Source organism: Mus caroli, unplaced genomic scaffold (assembly GCF_978045245.1).
Source record: "Mus caroli unplaced genomic scaffold, Mus_caroli_1 scaffold_11, whole genome shotgun sequence".
NCBI classification, from domain to species: Eukaryota; Metazoa; Chordata; class Mammalia; order Rodentia; family Muridae; genus Mus; species Mus caroli.
The window spans coordinates 58,421,195-58,438,883 of record NW_028227266.1 but is presented as its reverse complement, the minus strand read 5'-3'; the positions used below and the strand labels follow the sequence as shown (position 1 = coordinate 58,438,883).

The 17,689-nt window shown below is 37.7% G+C and overlaps 1 protein-coding gene and 1 long non-coding RNA gene across 10 annotated transcripts in view; one reads left to right on the top strand and one right to left on the bottom strand.

Moving 5' to 3' along the window:
- Window positions 1-16,075, top strand: part of LOC115031932 (uncharacterized) — a 113,011-nt gene extending 96,936 nt beyond the window's left edge. The window contains exons 2-4 of the long non-coding RNA XR_003837574.2: window positions 11,646-11,737; window positions 12,912-13,135; window positions 15,771-16,075. This is a non-coding gene — a long non-coding RNA (uncharacterized LOC115031932). The remainder of the gene's footprint in view (window positions 1-11,645; window positions 11,738-12,911; window positions 13,136-15,770) is intronic.
- Myo9a (myosin IXA) overlaps window positions 1-17,689 on the bottom strand; it is a 195,800-nt gene that overhangs the window by 88,018 nt on the left and 90,093 nt on the right. For all 9 annotated transcript variants that reach the window (XM_085844683.1, XM_085844685.1, XM_029481617.2 and 6 more), the window contains 2 exons: window positions 12,882-13,077; window positions 10,086-10,205 (listed from right to left, as the gene is read on the bottom strand). In XM_085844683.1, the coding sequence (XP_085700809.1) occupies window positions 10,086-10,205; window positions 12,882-13,077 (316 nt within the window). The remainder of the gene's footprint in view (window positions 1-10,085; window positions 10,206-12,881; window positions 13,078-17,689) is intronic.

Sequence of the window (17,689 nt, the reverse complement as noted above, 5' to 3'; positions counted from 1 at the left end):
TAAATATAAGGTCATCAATTTCATAATGTATATATGCATATAAACATTTAAGATCCATTGGGAAAAATAAATCAAGCATCTTTACAGAAGACTTTATGAAAAATGGCCCAATCACACAGAGACAGTCTTAAAGAGAATCTACAAAAACCTTTTATAGCTAATACACTCAGCAAAAATAAAAGAAATTAAATTGATATGGAGTAATCAACTCTATTTCTATACAAATGATCAAAGACTAGTAATTCCATTCATAAAATCAAAATAATATAAACTTAATGGAATAGGTAAAAATGTCTACATTGAGAATTATAAAACATCACTATAAGAAAACAGGGTCAAAAAAGTGAAATGATACCCAGCTCATGACTATAAAATATATTTTCAAGAAACTAATGTTCCTTGGTTCCTGGTCCCCTTTCCTGGAATTCTTTATCCCATTCCCCCTCCCATTTGCCTCTGAGAGGGCACCCTCCTCTTCCCACCCCCTCCTCAGGCATCCTCTTCCCTAGGGCTACAAGTCTCTACAGGATTAGGCACATCCTTTCCAACTGAGACCTGACAAGGCAGTTCGCTGCTACATACATACCAAGAATCTCAGACCAGCCCATGCCAGCCTATGTATGCTCTTTGGTTGTTTTTGTTTGTTTTGTTTTCTAAGTGTTTTTTTTTTCCTTTTAATTGGATATTTTCTCTATTTACATTTCAAATGATATCCCCTTTCCTGCCCCCCCCCGAAGTCCCCTCCCTCAGCCCCTCCCCCTGCTCACCAACTGACCCACTCCAACTTCCTGGCCCTGGCATTCCCCTACACTGGGGCATAGAGCCTTCACAGGACCAAGGGCCTCTCCTCCCACTGATGTTCGACTAGGCCATCCTCTACTACATATGCATCTGGAGCCATGAGTCCCACCATGTGTACTCTTTAGTTGATGGTTTAGTCCCTGAGAGCTTGGGGGGGGGGGGGGTGAGGGATGGTTAGTTCGTATTATTGTTCCTCCTATGAGGCTGCCAACCCCTTCAACTCCTTTGGGTCCTTTCTTTGGCTCCTTCATTGAGGAACCTGTGCTCAGTTCCATGGCTATGAGCATCCACTTCTGTATTTGTCAGGTACTGGCAGAGCATCTCAGTCCAGGCTCCTGTCAGCAAGCACTTGTTAGCATCCACAATAGTGTCTGGGTTTGGTGACTGTATATGGGATGGATCTCCAGGTGGGGTAGTCTCTAGATGGTCATTCCTTTAGTCTCTGTCTCGGAGCTCCCAGGGGTCTAGGTTAGTAGACACTGTTGGTCTTCCTATGGGGTTGTCATCCCCTTCACTTTAGCTCCTTCAATTCTTCCCCCAACACTTCCATAGGGGTTATTATCCTGAGTGAGGTAACCCAGACCCAAAAGAACTTGGTATATACTCACTAATAAGTGGATATTAACCAAAAGTATAGAATACCCATGATACAACCCACAAACTCTAAGAAGTTTAACAAGAAGGAAGGCCCAAGTGAGGATGCTTCAATCACACTTAGGGGAACAAAATAACTTCAGAAGGCAAAAGGAGGGAGGGAACTGGGGGAAGTGGGGGAAGGGTGCAGGATCTGGTATGGGGAGGAAACAGGAGAGAAGCCCAGAGGGGTAGGAGAATGAATGGAAATATGCAGCCTCTAAAAGTCAGGGGAGAACCTCTAGAAAGTCTCAGAGACCTGGGATGTGAGAGGCTCCCAAGACACAATGGGGGTGACCTTAACTGAAATTTCCAGCAGTGGGAAGAGGGAATCTGAAGAGACCAACAGACAGGGCACCCAGTGGAGGCATGGGATCACCAACCCACCTTCAAATTTTCTGACCTAGAATTGTTCCTATTTAAAAGAAATGCAGGGACAAAAATGGAGCAGAGACTGAAGGAAAGGCCATCCAGTGACCAGTCCAACTTGGGATCCATTCCACAGGCAGTCATCAAACCCGAACACTATTACTGATGCTGTGTTGTGTTTGCAGACAGAGGTTAGGATGGCTGTCCTCTGACAGTCTCTACCAGCAGGTAACTGAGACAGATGCAGATACTTACAGCCAACCATTATTCTCTTAATATTATTTGAAAAGCATTATGTTTTCAACTTAGGGAACTCTAACATCACTTTCCTCTACTTTTAGTTGATGATTATATATCCTAAAAAAATCTTTGCCTGTTCTTTTTTTTTCCTTAAATTTTCTTACAAATTTAATGGCTTTAATCCTTAAATCAGCATGACTCATTTCAAGGTAACTTTTTATGGCAAGAGAGTTCTCCTTTAACAGATAAATACCAAGGTGTTCAATGCCATTAGTTTGTTGAGCTAATCCTTTATTCCACTAAACTATCTCAACACCATACTATGTTTACATGCTATACAAGAGCCCTACCACTGGGCCACTCTCCACAGGAAGATGAGATTTTAAGTCTACTACCAGGCTCATAGATGCCACTAACCAAAAGACAGAGAATTAGGAGGTGCTTATCAGGTCATTCTAAGTCAGGGTCTCTAATTACATTGTACTCAAGCTGCCAAACAAGACTGCAATCCTCCTGGGACTAGAATGAAGGAAGATTGACTCTCAGGTCATCCAGTCAAGTTGCTAAGGAAACCCATTTCCTTATTACCTATTGGCTGAAGACTGTTGAAACACTAAATGGAGCTACTCACAACATAAACAGTGGCTTCTCTGACAGAGATGTAAAAGCTACCAAATAAAGGCATTCCAAAGATGGGAATGGTAATCTTTTCTAATATTAGAATGAAACACCTGCCAAGTTCTTTTGTCACATAGACCCATTCTTGTAAAATATGGAAGAGGACTGGCTGCCTCAAAGGCATTTATAAACTTCATTTTCCAAGTATTTAGGGTTAAAAATAAATTCTGTGTATGTATTAGGTACCCTACATGATTACTGAGTTCACGTTTTAATTCTAAAGCATTTTTTTTTTTAGATTTTTACCATTTTAATAGATTAACTAATTCCTCACTTTCAGTTCCTTTTCTATCTCTGTCGTCGTATCAAGGTGGGTATATGGAATATCTTTACCTTGATTCTAAGTATTTGAAGAAACTCTTAAGATTTTTCATACAAAACTTTAGAAACTGGGGGCATTTAGTTGCCAAGTCTTAAAAGAAACAGGTGCAGAATTATGGCAATCTTTTTCTTTTATATAAAGTTAACAAAGTGAGTTAACTTGATTGTTAACATGTTTTGAATCTCCACTGTCCCCCTAAGTTAGAAGTTTGACTCTGTTTGTCATGGTGGTAGAATTTTTAAAAAATAGTTGGGCTGGTCATATGAATTTGGACTATTAATAGTGAATACACAAAGGTGGTTCTGGAACTCCAGCCTCTTCTTGTTTCCTAACTTTGAAGTGCGTGTTGTTAATGCTTCATGTTTATCTTATAGTATGGTGCCTTATTTAAAGCAAAGGTATAAACAAACATATTACAGATTGTTATTTGCATTCTATATCACTGGTATTTAGCTCTCAAATCATGTGCTTCCTTTTCCTTTTTAAGGGTCTAATAAGCTGAAGGCGTTTACCAGCCAGAGAAGTCCTCTGGTAGAATTTTTGAAGTTACTTATGTATACTATCATATCATCTGCAAATAGTGATACCTTTATTTCTTCTTTATCAATTTGTATCTCCTTGATCTCTTTTTGTTGTCTTATTATTCTACCTAACACTTCATGTACTATATTGAATAGATATAAAGAGAGTGGGCATCCTTGTCTTGTCCCCAATTTCAGTGGGATTGCTTCAAGTATGTCTTCATTTAATTTGATATTGGCTGTTGGTTTGCAGTAAATAGATTTTATTATGTTTAGGTATGGCCCTTGAATTCCTGATCTCTCCAATACTTTTGCATGAAGGGGTGTTGTATTTAGTCAAATGCTTTTTCTGCATCTAAGGAGATGATCATGTGATTTTTTTTTAGTTTGTTTTTATAGTAGATTATGTTAATGGATTTTCATATATTAAACTAACCTTGCATCCTTGGGATGAAACCACTTGATTATGGTGAATGGTGGTTTTGATGTGTTCTTAGATTCAGTTTGCAAGAATTTTATTGAGTATTTTTACATTGATATTCATAAGCAAGACTGGTCTGAAGTTATCTTTTTTTGGTTGGGTCCTTGTGTGGTTTAGGTATCAGAGTAATTGTGGCTTCATAGAACCAGTTAGGTAGTGTTCCTTCTGTTTCTATTTTATGGAATAGTTTGAGGAAAATTAGTATCCAATCTTCTTTGATGGTTTGGTAGAATTCTGCACTAAATCCATCTGGCCCTGTGCTCTTTTTGGGTGGGAGGTTTTTAATGACTTCTTCTATTTCCTTGTGTGATATGGGCCTGTTTAGTTTACCTGCTCTTAATTCAACTTTAGTTTGTGGTATCTGTCTAGAAAACCATCCATTTCATCTAGAGTTTTCCCATTTTGTTGAGTATAGGCTTTTATAGTAGAATCTGATGCTTTTTTTTTAATTTCCTCCATTTCTGTTGTTCTGTCTCCCTTTTCATTTCTGATTTTATTAATTTGGATATTGCCTATTGACCTTTTAGTTAGTTTGGGTAGGGGCTTATCTATCTTGTTGATTCTCTCAAAAAACCAGCTTTTGGGTTTGCAGATTCTTTGTATTGTTTTCTTTGATTCTATTTGGTTGATTTCAGCACTGAGTTTGACTATTTCCTGCCTTCTACTCCTCTTGGGTGAGTTTGCTTCTTTTTGTTCTAGAGCTCTCAGGTGTACTGTTAAGTTGTTAGTGTAAGATCTCTCCAGTTTCTTTACCAGGGCACTTGGTGCTATGAACTTTCCTCTAAGCACTGCTTTCATTGTGTCCCTTAAGTTTGGGTATGATGCATCAGCCTTTTCATTAAATTCCAGAAAGTCGTTTAAATTCTTTCTTTATTTCTTCCCTGACCAATGTATCACTGAGTAAAGAGTTGGTCAGTTTCCAAGTATATGTGGGCTTTCTGTAGTTTTTGCTGTTATTGAAGACCAGCCTTGGGCCATGGTGATCTGATAGGATGCATGGTATTATTTCCATCTTTTTGTATCTGTTGAGAGTTATTTTGTGATCAATTGTATGGTTGATTTTGGAGAAGGTACCATGAGGTGTTGACAAGAAGGTGCATTCATTTGTTTTAGGGTGAAATGTTCTGTAGAAATCTGCTGAATCCATTTGGTTCATAACTTCTCTTAGTTTCACTGTGTCTCTGTTTAGTTTCTGTTTTCATGGCTGTCGATTGGTGAGAGTGGGGTGTTTACATATCCCATTATTATTCTGTGGGGTTCAATGTGTGTTTTGAGCTTTAGTAAAGTTTCTTTTATAAATTTGGGTGCTCATGCATTTGGGGCATAGATGTTCAGAACTGAGACTTTCTCTTGGTGTATTTTCTCCTTGATGAATATGAAGTGTCCTTCTTCATCATGCTTGATAACTTGTGGTTGAAAGTCTATTTTATTGGATATTAGGATGGTAACCCCTGCTTGTTTCCTGGGATCATTTGCTTGGAAGGAAGACCTTTTTCCATCCTTTTACTCTGAGGTAGTATCTGTCTTTGATATTGAGTCTTATATACAGCAAAATGCTGATAAACAACTTCAGCAAAGTAGACAGATATAAAATTAACTCAACTGCCGGACAGTGATGATGCATGCCTTTAATCCCAGCACTTGGGAGGCAGAGGCAGGTGGATTTCTGAGTTCAAGGCCAGCCTGGTCTACAAAGTAAGTTCCAAGACAGCCAGTACTACACAAAGAAACCCTGTCTCAATAAACAAACAAACAAATAAGTAAATAAAACAAAATTAATCAAATAAATCAGTAACTTTCCTTTATACAAATAATAAGCAGGCTGAGTGAAAAATTAGGGAAACAACTTCCTTCACAATAGCCACAAATAATATAAAATATCTTGGGTAACTCTAACCAAACAAGTGAAAAGACCTGTATGACAATAACTTCAATTCTCTCTCACCCCACTCTCACCAATCGACAGCCATGAAAACAGAAACTAAACAGAGACACAGTGAAACTAAGAGAAGTTATGAACCAAATGGATTCAGCAGATATCTACAGAAAGAAAGAAATCGAGAAAATGGAGAGATCTCCCATGCTCATGGATTGGCAGAATTAACAAAGGAAAAACCGCCATCCTACTAAAGGCAATCTATAAATTCAATGCAATCCCCATCAAAATCCTAACATAATTCTTCAAGGACATGGAAAGAGAAATTCTCAAATTGATCTGGAAAGGCAAAAATCCCAGAATAACAAAAAAAACTCTTAACAATAAAAACAGCTAGAGGAATCACATCCTTGACCTCAAGCTTTATTACAGAGCAACAGTGATAAAAACTGCATGGTATTGGTACAGAGACAGACACGTTGATCAATTGAATAGAATTGAAGACCCAGAAATAAAACCACACACTTACGGTCACTTGATCTTTGACAAAGATGCCAAAAATATACGATGGAAAAAAGAAAGCATCTTCAATAAATATTGCTGGTCTAACTGGCTGTCTGTATGTAGAAGAATGAAAATAGACCCATATTTGTCACCTTGTACAAAGCTCAAGTCATAGTGGATCAAGGACCTCAATATGAAACCAGATACACTAAATCTAATAGAAGAGACAGTGGGAAAGAACCTTGAACTCCTTGGCACAGGGGGAAATTTCATGAATAGAACTCCAATGGCTCATGCTCTAAGATCAAGAATTGATAAATGGGACTTCATCAAACTGGAAAGCTTCTGTAAGGCAAAGGACAAAGTGGATAAGACAAATCAGCAACCTACAGATTGGGAAAAAAATCTTCACTAACCCCACATCCGATAGAAGCTAATATCCAAAATATATAAAGAACTCAAGAAGTTAATCACCAAAAAAAAAAAAAAAAATCAAACAACCCAATCAAAAAATGGGGTATAGAACTTAACCGAGAATTCACAACTGAGGAATATCGAATGGTGGAGAAGCACCTAAAGAAATATTCAAAGTCCTTAGTGATCAGAGAAATGCAAATCAAAACGACTCTGAGATTCCACCTTACACCAATCCAAATGTCTACGATCAAAACCTCAGGTGACAACACATGTTGGAGAGGATGTGGAGAAAGAGGAACACTCCTCCATTGCTGGTGGGATTGCAAACTGGTACAACCACTCTGGAAGTCAATCTGGAGGTTCCTCAGAGAATTGGAAGTAGATCTACCTGAAGACCCAGCTACACCACTCTTGGGAATATACCCAAAAGATGTCCCACCACGCCACAGGGGCAAGTCTTCCACTATGTTCATAGCGGCCTTATTCGTGACAGCCAGAAGCTGGAAACAACCTAGATGTCCCACGACAGAAGAATGGATGCAGAAAATGTGGTTCGTTTACACAATGGAATACTACTCAGCTATTAAGAATGAGGACATCCCGAGTTTTGCAGGCAAATGGACAGAACTAGAAAATAACATCCTGAGTGAGGTAACTCAAACCCAAAGGGACATGCATGGTATGTACTCACTTATAAGTGGATTTTAGCTAAATAAAAAATAAAAATACAGACTACACAAGATACATTCCACAGAACTCAAAAAGCTCAACAAGCTGAAGTGTCCAAGTGAAGACAATTCAGTCCCAACTTGGGAGAGAAAAGAAAGCAATCACAAGTGGGAGGAGAGGAAGGGAGGGAGGGAGGGATCAGGGAGGGAAAGTGGATGGGGTAGGGGGTAAATGGGAGAGAGGGAAACCTGATCTGGTATTGGGTGAGGAGAAAAAAGGACTGAAGCCCTGAGGGCCAGCAGAAAGAATGTAAACAGGCAAACTCAGGAAGGAGTTTGGGGGACCCTCCAGAATGCATCAGAGACCTGGGAGGTGAGAAACTCCCAGGACTCAAAATGACTTAGATGAAATGCCAAACAATAGGGAAAGGGAACTTATAAGGCCCACCTCTAGCAGGAAGACAGGACATCAAGTGAAGGATGGGGTTGCCATCCCACAGTCTCAACTCTGATCCCTAATTGTTCCTGTCTGAAAGAATTACAGGGATGGAAATGGAGAGTCTGAGGAAAAGAAGGTCCAGTAACAGGCCCAAAGTGGGATCCAGCTCAAAGGGAGGTCCCAAGGCCTAACACTACTACTGAGGCTATGGAGAACTCCCAAAAATGGATCTATCATGACTGCACTCCAGAAGACCCAACAAGCAGCTGAAAGAGTCAAATGCAGTTATTTGCACCCAACCAATTGACAGAAGCAGCTGACCCCTGTGGTTGAATTAGGGAAGGCTGAAAGAAGCTGAGGAGAAGAGGGTGATTCTTGAGGAGGACCAGCAGTCTTAATCTGGAACTCCGATATCTTTCAAACACTGGACCACCAAACAGACAGCATACACCAGCTGATATGAGGCCCCCAACACACATACAATAGAGAACTTCTGGGTCTGTGTTCATTCAGAAATGATGCATCTAACCCTCAAGAGTCTAGAGGCCCTAGAGAGTTTAGAGGTTAGGGGTGGGGAGGGACATTCACATGGCCCTAGAGAGTTTAGAGCGGTGGGGAGGGACATTCACATGGAAACAGAGTGGTGGGATGGAGGTGTGGGATGTGGAGCAGTCGGTGGATGGGGGGGTAAGGGATGGAATATGGAGTGTAAAAATAAATTAAAAATAAAATAAGAAAACAAACAAACAAAACAAAAAGCAGCACCTGAATATATCTGCAGTGGAAAATGGAATACATATATAAAATAGATGAAGGCAACAATATACAGGGAATTGCCAGTTTAACTTCCTCATGCAGCGTATGCTGTAACCAGACCCATAAACTACAATATGGTCCAGTCTGCAGTTACCAGGCTCAATCATGAAGAAACAAATAAAGCAACTGAACTAAATATAACTACTTTAGATTTAAGCTCTTTTAAGCTGTTCTCAAATGATTTGTAGACTGTTTTGAAAGATTGAGAATATCAAAATGAACAATCAGAATGAGGACTGTGTATCTTTAGAAATAATTTTAATAACTAAGAATAAATTCTAAAGACAGCTTTTAAAAATGACTTACCTTTATTCTTCCTACAAGGAAATATACATACATTACACATTTTCTAATACCATTAGAGCGAAAAGGAACACACTGCATTTATTTTTAAGCAAATTCCACTTAAATTGTTGTTTTATTAAGTCAAATATTATGGAGTTTCAGTCAAATATTATGGAGAAAACTCTAATAAAAGTAGTAACCTAAATGTATTGCAATTTATTAAATGTACAATGCAGATCTTGAGTAAATTTGACCCACTATAAACAAATGGCTTAATTTTCTAAAAAATTCATTTTTTATCACAATAGGAGTACACCCAATTATTGTAACCACACAGCAGACCAAAGGACCTATTTCATGCAGACTAACATAAAACCAAGGAAGAAATGGAGACCAAGTGCATCTTTTATATCAATTTTAAACAATAAACAGATATGTATTCTGAATGTTATTTTTTATGCTGAAATTCTGGTATTTCTCTTAGACATAGAAAGTCTGAGTCAAGGTTTATATTCAATGTAAATGAATCCTCTAGAGATTCAAAATTATAACATTGCTGATGTAGGAATCAAACATAAGCAAGTACAAAATTTAGCCAAATATGAGGAAGCTCTGGGAAGTGTTGAATATCATAATCACTGTGTTAATTTCATGAGTTTCTATATATATAAGACTTACCAAATTGGTCTCTTATTTTACTTTAATTACATTTCACTAAAAGTTTCCAAAAGGAAGACTAAAATTACTGCTTATTTATATGCAATTAATCAGATACTTCCAAGAAGAAATTGGAAACCAATTCAGTGATGGTGGCCTAAATAATTAACAATGTGGTGCATAGCAAATGGGACAGTCAAAATCACCCACATTAAAGAACAGGTATATCAGCAATTTCAAGAGAAAGCAATACAGTCTGCATAAAGAATTGTGAAAGGCATGTTCCTATGCAATCTCCATGCATCCCTCATGAATACTCTTGATTTCCATTTCCAAATAGATGTGACAACACAGGGTTAAGAGGACTTAAAGCCTTACTGTACTTCTCTTCCTTGCACCTCTGCAGAATCTCTAAGCTCCTCTGGTGGACTGGGTGTTGGAGAAAGCTAAAACTATCCATACTTTTCAAAATCGCACATGGTGTTGTATCATCATGTCCTTAAGAAGCAAAACAAAATAAAAATGGAAAAAAGAAAGACATTATGTAAGCCCAAACCAACAAGAGAATCAAAGACAATGATGCCAACTATCTTGATATATTTTAAAATATTAAACAATGTGAATGACTCTCCCCAACTAACAAATAATAAAAAAAAATTATTTTCAAATATGCCAAATGTCTATTTTATTAATCAAAGTATTCTGCGTTAATGCCATATTAAAATTTCTAGATTAAAGTATAAGGAATATTTCAAACAATTAGTATCATATGGTTGTTCTTGGAAAATTATTTCTTTCTGAAATATTTTTAGCATATAGTTGGCAACATTGATAGAATCTGAGAGAAATTATACCCAAAAAATTACGAAAAAAGGTACCCTGTCTTTTACAAATCTGACAATCAGGCACATGTGTTTTGTCAATGTCTGCCGAGTGTGTGCTAAGAATAAGTAGTAGCACACCACAGAGAGGGAGCCTGAGCAGCACTCTGCATTTATAAATCTGAAAAATAGCTGGAGAACCCATACCTCACTACTGGAAAAGGAGATAAAGTAAATTACAAGCAGGAAAGAGACGAGACAAGAATAAAGACCAAAGCACTCAGGTGAATGCTAACCAAGTGAGTCATTTGAGCAGTAAGGCATGGGGGAGGGGCAATTTCAATAACATAAATATCAGCAAGAAATTGATTTAAGATAGAAGACAGAGTTTCCATATTTCAGAAAAGATGAATTCTTGAGTTCAAGAGATTACCTTAAGAGTTACAGAGGAAAAATAGTGTGTGTGTGTGTGTGTGTGTGTGTGTGTGTGTGTGTGTGTGTGTCTGGGGGGCGGGTTGAAAATGTCTTTATAATACACAGTATGATATAAACAATTAAAATTTTATTAAAGAAAATAAAAAAAGACTTATGGAGAAATGGTTACATTTAATAAGAATGACAACTGTATAATCTAGGAACAAATGAAGTGATGCATAGTAACTGATCTCCATAAGGACAGTTTACTGTACACTTAGGAATGAGTCTCAATGTCAAACATTATAAATAGTTCTCAAGATAGTCATTTTAAAGCTCAAAGAAATACTAATTCCAAAACTCCTGCAGTGGCGGGGCTTTGCAGTTTCAAATGCTCAAGGTAGGCCCACCCAGTGTTTCTCTGTCCCTGCCCATCTGGATGTAGAACTCTCAGCTACCTTCCCAGCACTATGTCTGCCTGCTTACAACCACGATTCCAGCCATAACAACAATGAACTAACCCTCTAAAGCCAACCCCAATTAAAGGGTTTATTTTATAAGAGTTGTTGTGGTCATGGTGTCTCTTCACAGCACTAGAACACTAACTAAGACAGTGGGAAAGTCTACTAATAATCAAGTAAACTTAGGATTCCTAAGACTATTTTTTGATTTTGTCGTTGGGTTGTTTTGTTTTGTCTTTAAGACAGAGTCCGTCTAAATACCCTTGGCTGTCCTGGAACTCACTATATAGACTAAACTGGCCTGGAAGTTGAAGAGTGACTGACAACATCCCAGGTGAAAATCAGAACTGAAATTTAAAAGCTGACTTTGAAAGTTTGTTTACTCCTACGACATACAAGTTAGTTTGGAAACACAGAAGAACAAGGAAGCACTCGTATAATCCTACTGAAAGGCATGCCTCAACTACATATAAGTTAGAAGATTTTAACTATATACATTCCAAATGGCCACATGTGCCTATGAACTTGACTTCATGTACAATATAAAATGGAGTGTCTCAGGCTTAAAGAAAAAGGAAGGACCCAGAAAAAAAAATCATTTATAAAATTCAAACTAAAAACTCAATAAACCAAGTTAACAGGTTAAGAAAAACAAAACAAAAACCTTACTAAACAATTAATTCTTTACTAGGAAAGAAAAAATGTTCCTACTTACAAAACTGGTCAATAGAGAAGGTGACTGGAGCAGGAAAGTCTACCATATTATACTGCCTGACCCTGTTTGTTTCCTAATTTGCTTTTTTATATTAAATCATGATTGAATTTGTAGAAAAAACATAAGAGATGGAAAAATGGAGAAAACGTTAAAATCAAATTCTGAATCATCATATGATTATCAGCTTGCATTTTTGTTCATAACTATTACATGCCTTACATTCACTGTGATGATTTTAATGAGAGTAGCCCCTGTATGCTCATATATTTGAATACTTGGTCTATAGTAGGTGAGATTGTTTGAGAAGAATTAGTCGGTATGACTTCTTGGAAGAGGTGTCACTGGGGCTGGGCTTTTGAGGTTTGAAAAACTCTTTCCAGGCCCAGTTTCACTGTCTGCCTGCACCTTTCAGATCAGATGTGAGCACTTAAATATTGCTCTAAGCACCATGCTTGCCTACGCCATAATGGCCATGGACTAATGCTCTAAAACTGTAAACATGACCCCAATTAAATGCTCCCCTTTATAACCAGCCTTCGTCATGGTGTTTCTTCACACAACAGTAACCCTAAGACACTCATTATTCCTATCAATATCTATTAATAAAAATATAGCAACATAGGCCTACATACATACAGAGTCATACATTTAATCACTTAAAGGTATGTGATTTATCAGCTATGAAACATGATTACAGAGTATGCTAAGTAAACAGGAAAAAAAAAAGTATTATCATGGAAGAATACTAGCAAGAATGGCTTACCACTTTTTCTCTGAATGTGTCTTTTCCCAGCTTCCCGGAAAGCAACCACAGCTCTGAAAAATGCTCGAAGAACTGCCCATCGGAAAACAGCTACAGGATCAATGCCAGTCATTCCAGAAACAAAAGCATTCCTGCTACTTCTCAGAAGAGCCACAATGTCTGGACGCATATGATCTGTATTTTTTTCCCGAAAATCCTATGAAAAAAGTACCAATGTTATTTCTGAAAAGGACTATTAAAAAATCAAGAAGATGGTAAGTTTGAGTGGTGGGGGTGAGTAGAGATTATAGAACTGAAGTCTATTCTGAGCTACCTGGGCCAAGTACCTTCTAAAAAGTGCCAGCTAATTCTGAACTACTGAATTATGTAAGAAACCGTGAATACTCTAATTTTATTATAGATTATTAGACAGTTCATTTGAAGAAGTATTCGATAAAATGGTAAGATAGCTAGAAAACTTGAAAGATCTAGCTTTGAAAAAAACAGGCAAAAGAGCATCTCACTTGTTCTTGATGGTGAGCAGTGGACAGGTTAGACAAAAAGCAGTAAGGCCAGGGACAGAACATGTTGGAAAAAGCTGCAAGTGATAGGAAAATAGGCAAATAACATACTTAAGGCCTATAAGGTTGAGCTTGATTTTATTTTGTCTCAATCAATGATAAAAAGAATTAGAAAAGTAAAAGAACTGAATACTAGATAGTTGGTATATTATAAATATCTGACCCTGCACAAAGACAATGGTACAGAAGAATAAAGTACCTTTATTATTTTTTAGAGGAAATAGTTTTTATTAAAATATATTTTTATACAATTTATTAGTATTACAGCTTCCCCTCCCCCAACACCTCCCCATCCTCCCCACTTCCTCACCCACCCAAATCCACACCCATTCATTCATTCTTACATTAGAAAAAAAAACAGTCATCTAAAATGAAGAGAAGGAGGAGGAGAAGAAATATAGGCAAAGCTGATAGGAGCCTAATACAGCTGTCTCCCAAGAGGTCCAGCCAGAGCCCAACAAACACAGAAGGGGATGGAGGAGTCAGAAAAAGGACCAAGGAGCCAAAGGGGCCTGCAACCCCACAGGAAGAACAACAGTATCAACCAACCAGACCCCGGAGAGCTACCAGGAACCAAAACACCAACCAAAGAGTACACACAGAGAAACCCATAGCTCCAGCCACACATGCAGCAGAGGATGGCCCCATCTGTCATCAATGGGAGGAGAGCCCCCACCCCCCAATCCTACAAAAGCCTGACACCCCAGTGCAGGGGAACACCAGGGCAGTGAAGCAGGAGTGGGTGGGTGGGTAGGAGAACACCCCACAGAAGGAGGGGGAAGGGGACCATTATTATTTTTGATACCTATAATTTATATTTTTCTATTATCAGCTACTTTCTAATATACTTCGTTTATATTGTTATGTATTAAAATAGAACATTAGACTTTGATGATTTTGTTTCAATTTTGGCAGGATTTCTTTTGTTTTGAGACAGAGTATCACTATGTAGTCATGGCTAGTCCTAGAACTCATTATGTAGATTAGGTTGGCCTGAAATGTACACAGATCCCACTACCTTTGCCTTGGAAGTACTGGGACTAAAGGAATGTGCCACCACTCCCAGAAGCTTTTTGGTTTCTTTATCATTCTTTTTATTGTGTTGACTTATGATTTTTATCATGACCTTCTCATTCTATTGGTTCAATGTGCACTTTTACAAGTTTCTTGAAATGGAAACTGATATATTTTTCATCCTAATATCTTGTCTTAAATGATTTAACTGTATTCTACAAACTTTAAAATACTACAGCCCTAACTATTCAGTTAAAATATGTCTTATTAGAATGAAAAAAGTAGTTTTAGTTGTGATTTTTCTGGATTGATTCATCAACTCATTGGAAGAGTTTTGCTTAACATTTAAATACATAGTAACTGCCTAAGTTACCCTATGGCACATAATTGGGATAATTGTTTTAAAAGTGCTGCCCAATTTTTCTGTTTTATGGTTTGTGTGTGTGTCCTGTAACACAACAGTAGATTTGTCTACAGCTACTTTTGTTTTGGTTTTGTTTTTCGAGACAGGGTTTCTCTGTGTAGCCCTGGCTGTCCTGGAACTCACTCTGTAGACCAGGCTGACCTCAAACTCAGAAATCCGCCTGCCTCTGCCTCCTACGTGCTAGAATTAAAGGCATCACCACCACTGCCCAGCTGTCTACAGCTACTTTTACTTAGTTACAGCTTTTGCAGCTAGGAATTAAACTTAGAGCATCACACATACTAGATAAGCACTCTGCCACTGCTACAATCTCAACACTACAATTACTTTTGGTCTATCTCTACTTGTTATGGTCTGAATCAAAATTACTGGGTATAAATAACTTCTTTCGTTTTTGTTTTTCGACACAGGGTTTCTCTGTATGGTCCTTGCTGTCCTGGAACTCACTCTGTAGACCAGGCTGGCCTCAAACTCAGAAATCCGCCTGCCTCTGCCTCCTGAGTGCTGGGATTAAAGGCGTGCGCCCCCACGCCCAGCTATAAATAACTTTTGATTAACATTGTATCAACTAGACACTTTTCTTATTGTGAAATATCCCTTTTTATCTCCAGTAATAGCTCTAGCTTCTATAGTGAGTATATAATTTTACCTTTTAATCACCTTTTAGTTTCAATCTACTCAATAACATACTTAAACATCAGAGAAACAGGTGTGTGTATACTATATGATAAATGTCCCTGCAAATCTTGGGCATATTTGGCTCCCACTTGGTGATGCTGTCCGGGTAGGTTCGCAAGTTATGGTCTTGCTGAAGCAAGCCAGCAGTAGTCAGGTTGTGAGTTTAAAAACTCACACCATTTCTTGTTCCAACTCTCTGCTTTGTGCTTGCAGTTAAAAAATGAGCAACTCAAGCTTCACCTTCAGCTACCATGCCTGCTGCTTCCCTACCATGATGGACTCTCTTAACCTTCTGGAATGGTAAGCTAAATAAAATTTTTCTTCTACAAAGTGCCTTGATCATGGTGTTTTACTACCACACTGGAAAAGTAACTACAACATCATCTAACAACAGGATCAAGATTTCTGCTTTGTTTTACTTTATAAATTATATCTAAAATCTGCTTCTCACCTGTGTATTCCATCTCAGATATGACATCTCAAAGAGAATCAATTACTTCCCACCATAAAATATTCATTTACGCCGGGCAGTGGTGGGAGGCAGAGGCAGTTGGATTTCTGAGTTTGAGGCCAGCCTGGTCTACAGAGTGAGTTCCAGACAGCCAGGGCTACACAGAGAAATCCTGTCTCAAAAACAAAAACAAAAACAAAGAAAGAAAGAGAGAATGAAAGAGAAAGAAAGAAAGAAAGAAAGAAAGAAAGAAAGAAAGAAAGAAAGAAAGAAAGAAAGAAAGGAAGGAAGATTCATTTACAACTTCTATAAAGTATATGGAGATCTCAACACTACTCCTTATATAAGGTTTTCCCCATTTCTACTGCTACTCTTATGGTTCAATTTAATAGGGAAAGGAGGTAAAGAGGGAGAATTAATAAATTCTAAGAATCCAGTCTTAGCCTCTCTGCTGTCCTTGAAAACACAAATCTGCTTTAATAGTTTCACAGTTCCTATAATAATTTCAACAAAAAAAAACTATACTCTAGCAGTGAGATTGTTAATAAGACTGACACAGGACTGTTACTCACTAACAGTATGCATTGTACAGGGACTCCTGAATTTCATTAAAAACAAAACACCTAAGCTCCTTTAATGTGGCCTAGAAGCCCTTCAAGATTTAACCTAATGTCTGCTCTTGGAATTCACTAAAATATCTCACTTGTCTCATCTCAGTGACGTTTTATACACTATTTCAACATATGTAGCTCCTTTCTTATTTTATAGCCTATAACTCACTATCTCAACTCAGCAGTATAACCTTTACTTTAGTTCAACTCTTTAGAGTTTTAGAGAAATCCTTGTAAATTTACAAACAAAAAGTTAATTACTTCATTACTTTAACTCACAGAAAAATTTATACAACATAGCTAGAAATAAATATGATATATGCTATGTATATGATACATATACTTACAAATCTGTCTGTCTATCTTATCACTATATAATAGCAAATACTGGACAGGAAACTGACATACGCTGGTTAATAAATAATTCTTTAAAAGATGAATCAGAAAAGGCTTAAATAATTAATTAGGATGTCTACCACAGCTGGACACAGTGATACATCTCAATAATCCTAGCCTCTTAGGATAAGAGGCAAAATTAGGAGTTCAAGGACATCCTCTGCTACACAGAAAATTTGAGCCTAAGTACATGAAACTGTCTCAAAAACAGAAAAAAAAAAACAAAACTCAATGAGTCATTGATTTATATCATTTCATTATAAATATCCTAAGTGGCAAGTTTAAGCTTCCCAAGATGTAAGAGTTAGCCATCTCATCAGTTACATGAAATCCATGCGAGAGTTACTATACCTAGTAAGAATGAAAGCTCACAACTACCTAATGGTGCTCAGAACAGAAGCTTCTAAAAGAGCGTTAGGAATATCATTAAAGAAAAACAATGAATTATGAGGATGAACAATGAGTTTGAGACACACAGACACTATCTGTTCTAGATTTTAAAAGTTCACTAAAGGCCGGGCGTGGTGGCGCACACCTTTAATCCCAGCACTCGGGAGGCAGAGGCAGGCGGATTTCTGAGTTCGAGGCCAGCCTGGTCTACAAAGTGAGTTCCAGGACAGCCAGGGCTACACAGAGAAACCCTGTCTCCAAAAACCAAAAAAAAAAAAAAGTTC